Source organism: Neomonachus schauinslandi, chromosome X (genome assembly GCF_002201575.2).
Source record: "Neomonachus schauinslandi chromosome X, ASM220157v2, whole genome shotgun sequence".
NCBI classification, from domain to species: domain Eukaryota; kingdom Metazoa; phylum Chordata; class Mammalia; order Carnivora; family Phocidae; genus Neomonachus; species Neomonachus schauinslandi.
The window spans coordinates 30,128,955-30,141,969 of NC_058419.1; the positions used below are offsets into that span (position 1 = coordinate 30,128,955).

The 13,015-nt window shown below is 46.6% G+C and overlaps 1 protein-coding gene across 2 annotated transcripts in view; it reads left to right on the forward strand.

Moving 5' to 3' along the window:
- SEPTIN6 (septin 6) overlaps positions 1 to 2,029 on the forward strand; it is a 38,248-nt gene extending 36,219 nt beyond the window's left edge. The window contains exon 8 of one of the 2 annotated variants that reach the window (XM_044911986.1): positions 2,005 to 2,029. In XM_044911986.1, the coding sequence (XP_044767921.1) occupies positions 2,005 to 2,029 (25 nt within the window). Of the gene's footprint in view, positions 1 to 763; positions 1,442 to 2,004 lie in introns of those variants that run through there. The other variant, XM_044911985.1, reaches the window with a different exon arrangement.
- The last annotated feature ends 10,986 nt before the right edge of the window (positions 2,030 to 13,015 follow it).

Sequence of the window (13,015 nt, forward strand, 5' to 3'; positions counted from 1 at the left end):
AGTGCAGAACTCCTAATTCCTGACGTAAATGGCTATGAGAGAGAGAGAGAGAGTAGAGGTGCGTGTGTGAAGAGCTGTGTGGATGTATTCGCTCTGAGGAAGGGACTGTACAAACATAACTCCCGTATGCATGTGCTTGTAACAGCCCTCGCAGATGTCTAATACTAGCCTTGATTTAATGAGATAAATGTATACCCATAATAGATTGCCGTAGTTCAGGTTTTCAGGTAACCGTGGTCTGGACCCTATTGCAGACCCCTCAACCATCTCCAGATACTTCTGAAACAATCTTGCCCCAGGGTACCAGTTAGCCGACTGGGGCTGCTCAAGTCTACCTGAGGAGAAACCTCCACCTCCTCTGCTTTCCCTACGGGACAAGGCAATCCATGGCCGAGAGCCTGGCGCTCTACCCAGCGGCCTGAGGCCCCCTGGAGATTTGCTGACCGGACTCCCGTACAGTGTCTGGGTGGCAGGGGGGGCGTTAGGACCTAGTAATTAGAAAGAGAGAAAGTATTCTTGTGGCTGTTGGTAATTATTTTGCTTAGCTAATGCCACTCTCCTGCCACTCAGAGGGGTGTGGGGGCGCGTGAGAGAGAAAGCATGTTCCCAGGAGCCAATATGCAGTAAGACCTTATTCTAACATAGCTATATTCTCATTTATCCATTAGTCATCACGACAATTTTCTTCTAACCTTTGTTGTTGTTGTTGTTGTTATACATTAATCCATCCATTCATTAACCCAACTTCTCTTTTCATTTTCAGTTTGGGCTTCCTGTAGACACCCTTTTCCTGCGCAACAGAGCTGGGCCTCCCTTTCTCTAATTCCCCCTTAACACGCCTGAGGGGACACACAACCCATGCCCTCCCCTCTCTTCCTGCCAAAGCTTATAGAAGCCTGGGAGTCTGAGGATGGCGTCTGGCCTCTGGTCAAGAAGCCAGCAGTCACGTGGCTCGGAAATGGCGGTGCCTCCTGCGTCGCGGTCGTTCCCCCCACCCCCACCCCCGCCAGCCACTCTCATCTGCTCTTCTCCACCACCAGCTTCCCTGTTCGAATTCTGATTGCTGCCTGTTTCCCTGAAGTATTTGCCTCCACCATGCCTGGGTAAATGCCAGGTAGTCCCAGTTAGTCCCAGTTAGTCCCCATGCACTGGGCTTCCCTGACCGCCCCCCCCAAGCCCCAACAGCAGCCATGGCCCCTTCTGAGAGGGCTCCAAGAGGAGATCCTCTGGTGCCTTTTTCTTCTGGCCTCTCAGCCCAGCCCTTTCCTGTTTTGAGTTGCTCCAAGTAAGTGCACTCAAGTTGTGTTAAAAATCCAGAATGAGTTTATTGACACCAAGCCCTTTCCAGAAAACATGACTGCTGAAGAAAATAGCATAAATTTCTGCTCTCTATAATTCTGGGTACCCCACAAATGCAGAAGGGGGAATAAACCTGAATGTTATTACCAGCCTAGTGTCTTCAATGATAGACTTCTGGAATTCTTCTGAGGTGTCTCAGTATCTCTGTAATCTCCCCTAGGGGCTCCACACCATCCCATTCAGGCAGGCCCAGTCACAGGTTCATGCTGGAAACTGCCAAACTGCGTGGTCAAAGAAACAATGTTTTCAGCTTTGCTCTGATGAGTCTTCCAGTCCGTTTATTTGGTGCAGGGGATGAGTTTTAATCTGTATTTCGCATGTGTCCCCCCATAAGAAGAGGTGAGACCATCAGCTGGGGAGGAGAGAAGAGGTGTTGTGTCTCGGAAGGCCCCTGACTTTATCTCCAGTCTAACGATGTGATATTTAAAACATATTCCAGCCCCAATTTTTATAACGGGCCCATCTGATAGTGGCTTTGGGAACCCCTTTGAAGTAGAGAGCCCTCCACTGTCAGGGCCACCAGGTACAGCGGCCTTTGGTGTTCGGCCAGCAAGAGAGAGAGAGAGAGAGAGAGAGAGAGAGAGCTGAAGGTCACGTGGCAATGATCTGTGGCTAACGCGCCGTTTCTCTGCCCTTCCTTTGCAGTAATCCATGGCTGTGTACTGAATAGTATCCCCCGCTACAGCTGGACTGGACTCCATTTAGCCTTTTAAGCCAAGGTTCCTATTTTAACTGACAGCTTTCCTTTGTTGGGGGGGGGGGCGCCAGGCAGCAGCCCCCACCCCCGCCCCTGCCATGTACTTCCACTTTGAGTCCCATCTCTTCTTCTGAGTTCTGCCTCCAGAGTCCCCTGGCACTGATCATGACCTTCTTCTTCTTTACTTTTTTTGTTTTGTTTTGTTTTGTTTTGTTTCTTGATCACCTATTTTTTCCCCCAAAACACACAGTTAAACCAGGCTATGCCAAATTTTCAGGGCTTTTTGAGGTGTTGAGAATGGGGAGGGGCTTTCCTCTCTTCCCTACGAGATCATAAATAATAGGAAGCGAAAAGTAGAAGAAACAAGAAGCGAACCTACGCACACACTTTCTATGTTCTTGTCGGCAGAGCGAGAGCGCAGTTTTGATGTGTGCTGTTGGGTGAGTCACTGGTTAGTGACCAGAGGCAGGTATGGAGTATACACTAGTTTCTTGAGAAAAATCCAAGTCTCATAGGGGAGCGTTTTAGGAGACCCCATGCCTGGAGGTTCAAAACAAAACAAACAAAAACTGGACACTCCGCCAGGAGCTCAGAGAGATCCTAAATTAGGGCTGTCGAGTCTCCTTGGGAAAGGCATCTCATCTGCAGCTGTGATGTCTCGGTGTCCAGTTTTATGGCTCTTTCCCAAGAGTCTCAGACTGAAACAACCAGCCGGTCACCATTTCCCCCGGGGGTTATCATTTGCCTCACAAATGGGGGGGCTCTCATTTGCATTTGTTTATACATTAACTACTTGAGGCCTGAGGAGCTCTGAAAACTTCAAAAGTAGTAGACCTCCAGCCAGCCCTGGGGAGAACTTCCAGGACTAGGCGGGAATGTCGGGGCCAGGGAGAAATTTTGGTCCGTCTAACAGATACGACCCAAAGGAAATGGAGACCCGGAGAAGTCGAGGGACTGGCCCCGATGTCCCAGGCGAAATTCAGTGTCTCCTGACCCCGGCTCCCTGTCACAAATGGATTCAACCTGCTCCTCTATGTTGCTGGAGACCAAGGTCTTTTGATGTCCAGAGAAAACGAACAGTTAGCATTATTACAGAGCCTTTGAGGGTTCCCCCTGCCCCCATAGAAAACTACCTGAGGATGGAGTGGGTAGGGCTGGGCAAAGCAGAGGACTCCAGGCCAGCTCCTGAGCTGAGTGTTTCTGCTGACAGTGCCCGTCGGCTGGTCAGCTTTCCTGGAAGTCTGGACTGGGGCCCAGGCACACGAGTGTTGAACAGGTGCCTTACAAGATCCTTGTAATCAAGGAAGTTTGGTAAACAACAACAAAAAAAATCTAACCTGCGAGGGAACAGAAGGCCTTTAGAAAGTTAGCTAAAAGGATTAAAATAGTTCTTTTACTGGATAGCTTTTCTCACGGTAGACAGATTTTTTTTTCCCCTTCAGTGAAGAGGCTTTGTAATTAATACAATTGTTACTATTTTTTTTAAATACCCTAAGTACTTTGTTACCTTCTGGTGAAACAAATCCAGTCATTAGAAATGGTCTGCGCTTTTATTTTCCCAGACTGGAATGGAATGGCTTTCTTGAAAAATCCCCACATGTGATCACACACACACACACACACACACACACACACACACACACACACACACCCCATTTCTCTTAAGCCAAGAAGTTTGCTTTTCCTCGCTGCGGTGCAGATCACTTTTGGTTTGGGTTTGGGTTTTAATCATTTGGCATTCACATGTGGTTGGTTTTGTTTTTGTTTTTGTTTTTTTATTAAAACAAGAAGCTTCAAACCGGTGTGTGGTGTTCTTCAAATCTTCTCAGCAGATTTCCCGGTGGTTGCGGTCTCTCGGTGACCCCCTTTCTAACCTGTCTTCTCCAAGTATAATCTGTGCTGCCTCCCGCTGCCCACTCCCCTTGCCTTGTCTTACTTTGAATGTGGCTAATCCTTTTTCTTTGGCTAATTCCATGTTTTCTCTTTCTCTCTCCCTCTCCAGCTTTTTTTAATCTTGTCTTCAGCAGCTGCACTAAGTCTAAAGGAGAAGACTGCCATTATATTGTCTCAAACCAGAAACCAGCCAATCCCCTTCTCCCCTCAAACTGTGCACATAACACACACCACACGCTCCACACGTGTTCACATGTCCCCGTGTCCAGGCAAGAAGCTCTCTCCTGGCTTACATGGTATTCTAAATGGAAATGTCCTGTCCTAACCTAACCAAGGCAGGGAAAGAACCTGGAGAATGGACCAAATGTAACCACAGAGAGACAACCGCAGGATGACTCACCCAAGTGTAAGTGACTGGGGCAGGAGACCTCAGCCGTGGGTGTGGAAGTGCTGTTCGCAAGTTTCCCGGTTTTCCTTTTTAAACACCAATTCTCCGGTCCAATGGGTTGACTGTCGACGGCCACTATTAAACATTTCTGAATATGGAAGAGAAAGTCAAGGGACAGTTCTCTCTTCAGCATTCACAGGCCTTCTGCAGAACCCTCCTCCCCTCCTCCCCAGCAAGGGGGAAAATGGATCCACTCACACTCAGGTGGAGAAGGGAGAGACAGGAGGGGGGTTAAGCTTAGGAAGAGCAAAATTACTCCATTCAACCCTCCAGGGCCAGTTGGGGTTTGGAGAGAGGTTTTTGCTCAACCTGGGATCTGCGAGGAGAGCTTTCGTCTTGATAAATCTGCCTGGAATTCATTGGCTTAACTCACATCAAAATGCCATGTGAGCGTGCTCGCTCCTGTATATCCCTACATTGCCATTCCACTGTCCGGCGTCTCCAGAGAGAGCCTCTTTGCATGTTTTCCAGAATCTCTGTGTTTTTCCTTTCTTCTCCTTTGTTCTTTTTGCTCAAAAGTGTGACCAGTCACCACCCCTCTGGGGTTTTCATTCGCCAGGAGAAACATCCCAAAACCAGCACTGTTTAGCTCGATACCTTTCTAATGTCCATGTCAATTTTCAATAAAATTCAAAGAAATGCTCAATGGCCGTGTGATCTGATCTTAAATCGTTAGATGATGCGTTCCACCACGGTTTGCCCTAGGAGGGGGTAGCTGCCTTCCAAGTGGGTGACTGCTAGCAGCTCCGGGGAGGCAAGCCCATATACAATCTTCATAGCTGGGCTGCTGTGCCCCCCTCTCCCCATTTGGGCCAGCAATTCTTAAGGGTCGGGGTGGGGGTGGGCAGGAAGTCCTCTGCTTTTCCTTCATTAGCATGGATTTAACTGATGCATTGAGCTGATTATCATCTAGGATAAAAGGTGGAGGAAGTGGAGTGCCAGATTCTACAGAACAAGATTCTGGTGAGTTTTAATTCCTGAAGGAAAAGAACTCTGCACCGCATGCCTTCTGGAAATTCATGAATATGACCGTGCTTTATGACTCGAAAAGCATTTAATTAACTAATTAATTTAAAAAATTAGATAGCATGTAGGACTTTATGTCCTGGGTCTACCAGGGAGGGAAGCCTCCTCCTGTTGCCCCCAGCATTAAAGTGGGCAAGAGGGGAGAAGGGTCAACTTTCTACAATTACGGTTGCGGTCGAGGTAGGGTTTTCTTTCCCCGGTTTCATTTCCCGATTGGCCAGAGGCTGGAGACCCGGAGACCGGAGAAGCGTCCCCATCCTCTCGGTACCGGAGGAAACGACACTGTCCTGCGTTTGCGCAGCTCACACACTAGAGGGCAGCAGAGAGAGAGAGAGACACACACACACACGCTCGCTTGTGACGTCACTGAGCAGCAGCCGTGGAAAAATACAGGCGCTGGAGCCCGACACACTTGCCGTCCGTGTGTGCTGTGGGGCAAGTTGGGTTAAAAACTTGTCTGTAAGGGGCGCCTGGGTGGCTCAGTCGTTAAGCGTCTGTCTTCGGCTCAGGTCATGATCCCGGGGTCCTGGGATCGAGCCCCGCATCGGGCTCCCTGCTCCGCGGGAAGCCTGCTTCTCCCTCTCCCACTCCCCCTGCTTGTGTTCCCTCTCTCGCTGTGTCTCTCTCTGTCAAATAAATAAATAAAATCTTTAAAAAAAAAAAAAAAAACTTGTCTGTAAAAGGAGAATAGAAGTAATTGCCTTGCAGGATTATTGTGAAAGCTACGTGAGCTAATGTAAATTAACCACCTGGTTGTTCAATAAACCACACCCCTTATTAAGGATGGAGTTTTCCCTTTACTCGAAGTACCTTAGGCTTCTCTAATCCAGGGTTTCTCAACCCCAGCACTCCTGACATTTGAGGCCAGAGAGGTCTCCGTCGTAGGGGCTGTCCTAGGCTTTGTAGTGTGTTTAGCACCCTCCCTCCCCCCAAGCTGTGCTAACCAAAAATGTCTCCAGACATTGCCAAATGCCTCCTGGAGGGCAAAATCGTCCCATATTGACAACCATTGTTGTAGGCCAGGGGTCAGCAAACGTTTTCTCTAAAGGACCAGATGGTAAGTTATTTTAGGCTTCGCAGGCAATGGGGCCTCTGCAACTGTCCACTCTAGCACAGAAGCAGCCATAGATCCTATGTGAAAGGATGAGCATGGCTGTGTGCCAATAAAACTTTATTTATAGACACTGAAATTTGAAATTCACACATGAATTTCATTTTCCTATGTCCTAAATTATTATTCTTTTGAATTTTTTTCAACCATCAGAAAATGTAAAAAGCGTTCTTAGCATGAGGGTCTTACAAATGCAGGTGGGGGGGGTGGTGCCTGGGTGGCTCAGTCGTTAAGCGTCTGCCTTCGGCTCAGGTCATGATCTCTGTTTCTCTCTCTATCAAATAAATAAATAAAATCTTAATCTCAGGAAACAAACTGAGGGTTGCTGGAGTGGTGGGGGGGTGGGGGGGTGGGGGTGGCTGGGTGATGGACATTGGGGAGGGTATGTGCTATGGTGAGTGCTGTGAATTGTGTAAGACTGATGAATCACAGACCTGTACCTCTGAAACAAATGATACATTATATGTTAAAAAAAAAAAAAAAGATAGTAGGAAGGGAAAAATGAAGGGGTGAAATCGGAGGGGGAGACGAACCATGAGAGACTACGGACTCTGAGAAACGGGCTGAGGTTGGGGGGGGGGGGGGGGGGGGGGGGATGGGTTAGCCTGGTGATGGGCCCTAATTGAATGGAGCACTGGGTGTTATACGCAAACAATAAATCATGGAACACTACATCAAAAAATTAATTAATTAATTAATTAAAAAAGAAAAATAAATAAAATCTTAAAAAAAAAATGCAGACGGGGGAGCAGATTTGGCCTGTGAGCCATAGTTTGCCGACCCCACCTCTAACGCATTTTAGTGCTGGTTGGTGTATCACTGAACCTAAAGGTGTTAGAAGAAACTGACCAGTTAAAAGAAATCAGAAATAGGGGCGACTGAGTGGCTCAGTCGGTTAAGCGTCTGCCTTCGGCTCAGGTCATGATCCCGGGGTCCTGGGATGGAGTCCCTGCATCGGGCTCCCTGCTCCGTGGGCAGCCTGCTTCTCCCTCTCCTACTCTCCCTGCTTGTGCTCTCTCCCTCTCAAATAAATAAATAAAATCTTAAAAAGAAACAAGAAATCAGAAATGAAGACAAATGGCTGAAGACTTAATGCAAGTTAGTGGGGGAAATTTTGCATACAGTTCTGCTAGAGCATGGACGCGGGGGCAGGGGCCTGTTGGGGCAATGAGGGCCTGCTCCTGGGACATTGTTGAGCAGGTGACAATGCCAACTGCTTCTAGGGAGAGAACCGGGCCTCTAAAACCCTCAAAATAGCCTAGCAGCCAGGGCCCCAGCTGGAAGCACTGAGGTTAAGCAGTATCCTCTCCTATCCGAAATGCCCCGACTTGGGGAGATTCATCCCTTTGCTAAAAGCACAGCTTTCTTCCAAAGCCCTTCTTTTAAAATGCGGGTCCCCCTGGAAAGCGTTGTGCATCAGACAGTAGTACCTCACAGTGGTTTTGCCACCAGGTGCTACCTTAACCTGGGTCTCTATCCAGACCCTGCGCTACCTCTTAGCTCCTTTGGCTTGGGCTTTAGAAGGTACCTGCCCTGGGCTCAATACCTATAAAAAAAATTATACATCTATCTGTTATGTATAGACTTGGGGCCAAATTCCTTATGTTGGTTTGGGGCTTAAATCACTTGTCCTCAATCCAATAATAAGGATATATTGAAGTCCTCCCGTGGGTTTGGCCCTGTGCCCTATGCTATGGGGGATATTGTTGCATGAGATCTAGGTAGACACTGCTCTTGCAGAACTTACGGACTGCCTGCATCTTATCTACTCAACCCAATGTTCCAGTCCTTTCTACTACCCAGTCTTCATCTCAGCTCACCAGTCTGCACAAGCCTCTCCTGGAATTACACAAGCTATTTGTTGACTTTGTCTGAAATATCCTCTACTGATTTAAATCCTGCTTTCGAGGCTCAGCTCCCACCTTCTCCTTGAAGTCTTTCTTGATCCCATCCACGTATCCTGAGCTCTTCTCCATTTTCAAACTTCTTAGTTGAACTTTTATAATCTTTTCTGCCTCTTGTTTGAGAGACTTCCCTCCTCAAGAGATGTCAAGCTTCCAAAGGGTAAGAACATCATTTATAGCCCTTCAGAGAGCCCTGTAAAGAGCTGGCCACACAACAAAAGGTAATTAAGAGGTATTGAGATTGGGCGCCTGGGTGGCTCAGTTGGTTAAGCGACTGCCTTCGGCTCAGGTCATGATCCTGGAGTCCCGGGATCGAGTCCTGCATCGGGCTCCCTGCTCAGCAGGGGGTCTGCTTCTCCCTCTGCCCTCTTCCCTCTCGTGCTCTCTGTCTCTCATTCTCTCTCTCTCTCTCTCAAATAAATAAATAAAATCTTTTTTTTTTTATTTTTTTTTTTAAAGATTTTATTTATTTATTCATGAGAGACAGAGAGAGAGACAGAGGCAGAGGGAGAAGCAGGCTCCCCGCGGAGCAGGGAGCCCGATGCGGGACTCGATCCCAGGACCCTGGGATCATGACCTGAGCCGAAGGCAGACGCTTAACCGACTGAGCCACCCAGGCGTCCCAATAAATAAAATCTTAAAAAAAAAAAAGAGGTATTGAGATTGAGATTCTTCAGCAATGTAGGGAGCTATTGCAGTTTTCAAACATTTAATTTTGGAATTAATTTATGAGAATACTATAAAGTATATCCACATACTCTTGACTCAGATTTACCAGTTGAAAACATTTTGCCCCATTTACTTTATCATTGTGTGCTCTCTCTGTGTATACAGATATAGATCTATAGATAACTATACATATTTTTTCTGAACCATTTGAAGGTAATTTACATGTATCATGGCTCTTTACCCCTAAATATTCCAGTGGGCATTTCCTAATAATAAGGATATTCTCTTACATAACCACAGTTATCAACTTCGGTAAATTTAACATTTTTACAACACCTTTATCTATTGAAAAACATGCTTTATAACATTTTTTCCTTGCCATATAGGATTTGGTCTAGGATCACCCAGTGTGTCCTCTTTATTCTCCTTTTATATAGAATCTTTCTTTGTCTTTTTTGACATATCTATATTTTAGAGAGGGGGGAAGGGCAGGTGGAGAGGGAGAGAGAGAATCTTTTTTTTTTTTTTTTAAAGATTTTATTTATTTATTTGCGAGAGAGAGAATGAGAGACAGAGAGCATGAGAGGGAGGAGGGTCAGAGGGAGAAGCAGACTCCCCGCCGAGCAGGGAGCCCGATGCGGGACTCGATCCCGGGACTCCAGGACCATGACCTGAGCCGAAGGCAGTCGCTTAACCAACTGAGCCACCCAGGCGCCCGTGAGAGAGAGAATCTTAAGCAGGCTCCCCACCCAATGTGGAGCCCAACATGGGGCTCGATCTTACAACCCTGAGATCATGACCTGAGGTGAAATCCAGAGTTGGACGCTTAAATGACTGAGCCACCCAGGCGCCCCATGACATTGATATTTTTAAAAATCCCATTTAAAAAATAGATTGTTCTCGGGGCGCCTGGGTGGCTCAGTCGCTAGGCGTCTGCCTTCGGCACGGGTTGCGGTCCTGGGGTCCTGGGATCGAGCCCCGCATCGGGCTCCCTGTTCAGCGGGAGGCCTGCTTCTCCCTCTCCCACTCCCCCTGCTTGTGTTCCCTCTCTCACTGTCTCTCTCTGTCAAATAAATAAATAAAAATAAAAATCTTTAAAAAAATAGATTGTTCTCATTTGGGGTCAAGGTGTCGCCCAATTTCTCAACTATATAATTACTGGGTTTTTTTCCTTCTTTGCTACTAATTATCTGGGGGGGGGGAACTATAAATCCATGCAGATATCCTACTCCTCATAAAAAGTTTTCCCCTAGATTTAGCATCTATTGATAATTCTTGCCTGAGCCAATCTATAAAATGATGAATTTCCAACTCCAGCACTCCCTTCATGTTTACCAGTCAGCACACAGTATTCTATTGTAAGCCAAGGCCCTCCCTTCTCCCACACTACTTCTTTAGCTACTTAGTAGCACTGTGGACTTAGGGCTTATGTCATTGCTCTCCTTTTTTTTTTTTTTTTTAAAGATTTTTTATTTATTTATTTGACAGAGAGAGACACAGCAAGAGAAGGAACACAAGCAGGGGGAATGGGAGAGGGAGAAGCAGGCTCCCTGCTGAGCAGGGAGCCCAATGCGAGGCTTGATCCCAGGACCCTGGGATCATGACCTGAGCCGAAGGCAGACACTTAATGACTGAGCCACCCAGGCGCCCCTGTCATTGCTGTCCTTAATGATTTTGATGCTCAAATTACCAAGATTTGGCCAGTGGGAGCTCCTACCTATTGCTTCTAATCCGCTAGGAAACATTCCTCAAGAGGATATTGTAACGCACACTACTCTGGTCAAGAACTTTCAGTGAGCTAATTTTGGGGGTAGTTTATGGGGGTTGGGGCCAGGCTTTGGGTCTCCCTCCCTTAAACCCTCACTGACTCCCCCATAGGAAAGGACAGGGAGGGAAGCTCAGAGCTGTCCCTGTGTGCAGTGTAAAGATGGTGGTAAGAGCCTGTGTTAGAGCAGAGAAAGATGATGGAGGAAAGGAGGATGGATGATGACAGGAAGTTTCTGGATCATTTTAGGATTGTGATGGCTGCCTTTATCGTTGCTCCCTCCTACACTTCTCTTCAACCATTACGCAGACAATTTATTTCTGCTTAGAGGTCTCAGCTCCTGCTCGCTGAGAAAATAGCTGTGGCTTGTGAGAAGGGGATGGGCTGAAGATAGGTTGGCTGAAGGATTTTTTGATCAGAAGGATTACTAGGGAAAGAAGGTCATGGAGAACCATGCAAATTTTGTTCTGTTTTCTAAAGGATGGAGCTGGGTTTTTTTCCACAGTGGAAATTACAAATGAAATCTACTTATGGCTGTCCCAGGGCAAATGGCCTCTAATATCAGTTTCTTTCTTTTTTTTTTAAAGATTTTATTTTATTTATTTGATACAGAGAGAGAATAAGAGAGAGGGAACACAGCAGGGGCAGTGGGAGAGGGAGAAGCAGGCTTCCCGCGGAGCAGGGAGCCCGATGCAGGGGGGCCCAATCCCAGGACCCTGGGATCATGACCTGAGCCGAAGGCAGACGCCCAACGACTGAGCCACCCAGGTGCCCCCTAATATCAGTTTCACTGCCTTTCATTTTGTAGTCCAAGTTCAAAACTCAGATTGCAATTACTTGTTGCTATATGATGGAGAAGTTTTAATCCACACCGAGAAGAAGTAGTTTTTATTTTTTCAAATCTTTTTCTAGGCATGATGTGTATTGAATACAATGCTGATTTTGATCAAAGTCGGCAGTTTAGGCTGAAATTAATCCAGCTGTGAAATAACAAATCAGCTTAAAATGTAGGCTCCATGAAAATGAATTTCACAAGGTTGGGACATTGGGAAGAGCCTTCATTCATTCATTCATTCATTCAATGATTCATTTAATTCAACAAATATCTCTGGAGTGTCTACCGGAGCCAGGTCTAGGTGCTAAAAGCAAGATGAATGAGTTCCTTATTCTCATGGAACTGACATTCTTGGGGGGTGGGAACAGTCAAACTTTAAAAAATAAATTTCAGAAGTTGGTACATGCTGTGAAGAAGAAGGAAAAAACAAAACAAAACAAAACCCAGGGCAATGCAATGGCAAATGACTGGGGGAACACTGGATAAGGAGTCAGGTGACAGAGATTCTGATCTCAGCTTTGCCAGAACAGTCTCTACAGCCTTCAGCAAGTCAATTCACCTCTCTGGCCTTATTTTTCTCACTCATACAAGGATGACTTGAATGTATGATCTCTAAGCTTCCTTCCTAGTATCGAGTTCTCTGATTTGATAGTTTGAAGACCATTACTTCAATAAACATGAACGCTTACCGTTGAGTCAAAGACAAAGCACACTCCGTGTAATGGGACAGACATGGAAATAAATCATTATGCAACAGTGTGAAAACTGCTGTTATCTTCTGCTCTTCTTAGTCCAATATACCCCCACACAGAAGATGTGTCATATAATGAGAAACATGTCATTTAAAAAATATGTCATTTAGGGGCGCCTGGGTGGCTCAGTCGTTAAGCGTCTGCCTTCGGCTCAGGTCATGATCCCAGGGTCCCGGCTGGGCGGGCTGCCTACTCGGCAGGGGGAAGCCTGCTTCTCCCTCTCCCACTCGCCCTGCTTGTGTTCCCTCTCTGTCTTTCTCTCTGTCAAATAAATAAATAAAATCTTTTAAAAAAATAAAAAATATGTCATTTAAAGAGGTAAAGAGGGCAATGGGTCAAAGCCCCCTCATCCAAAGGTCCCGCTGCCAATGCGACGCTGAGTTTTATGTAGGACTATTTTTCCCCACCAAGATCGTAATCAGTTCTAGGACAACAGAGAAGATCCTGTTTCTTTTTCCTTTGTATTTCTACTATATTGAGCTTACAGTAGGTGCTGTGTAAATTCCCGCTGAGAGACATTTGTTGATTACTTGAACATCGCACGTTGGCGGCAGAC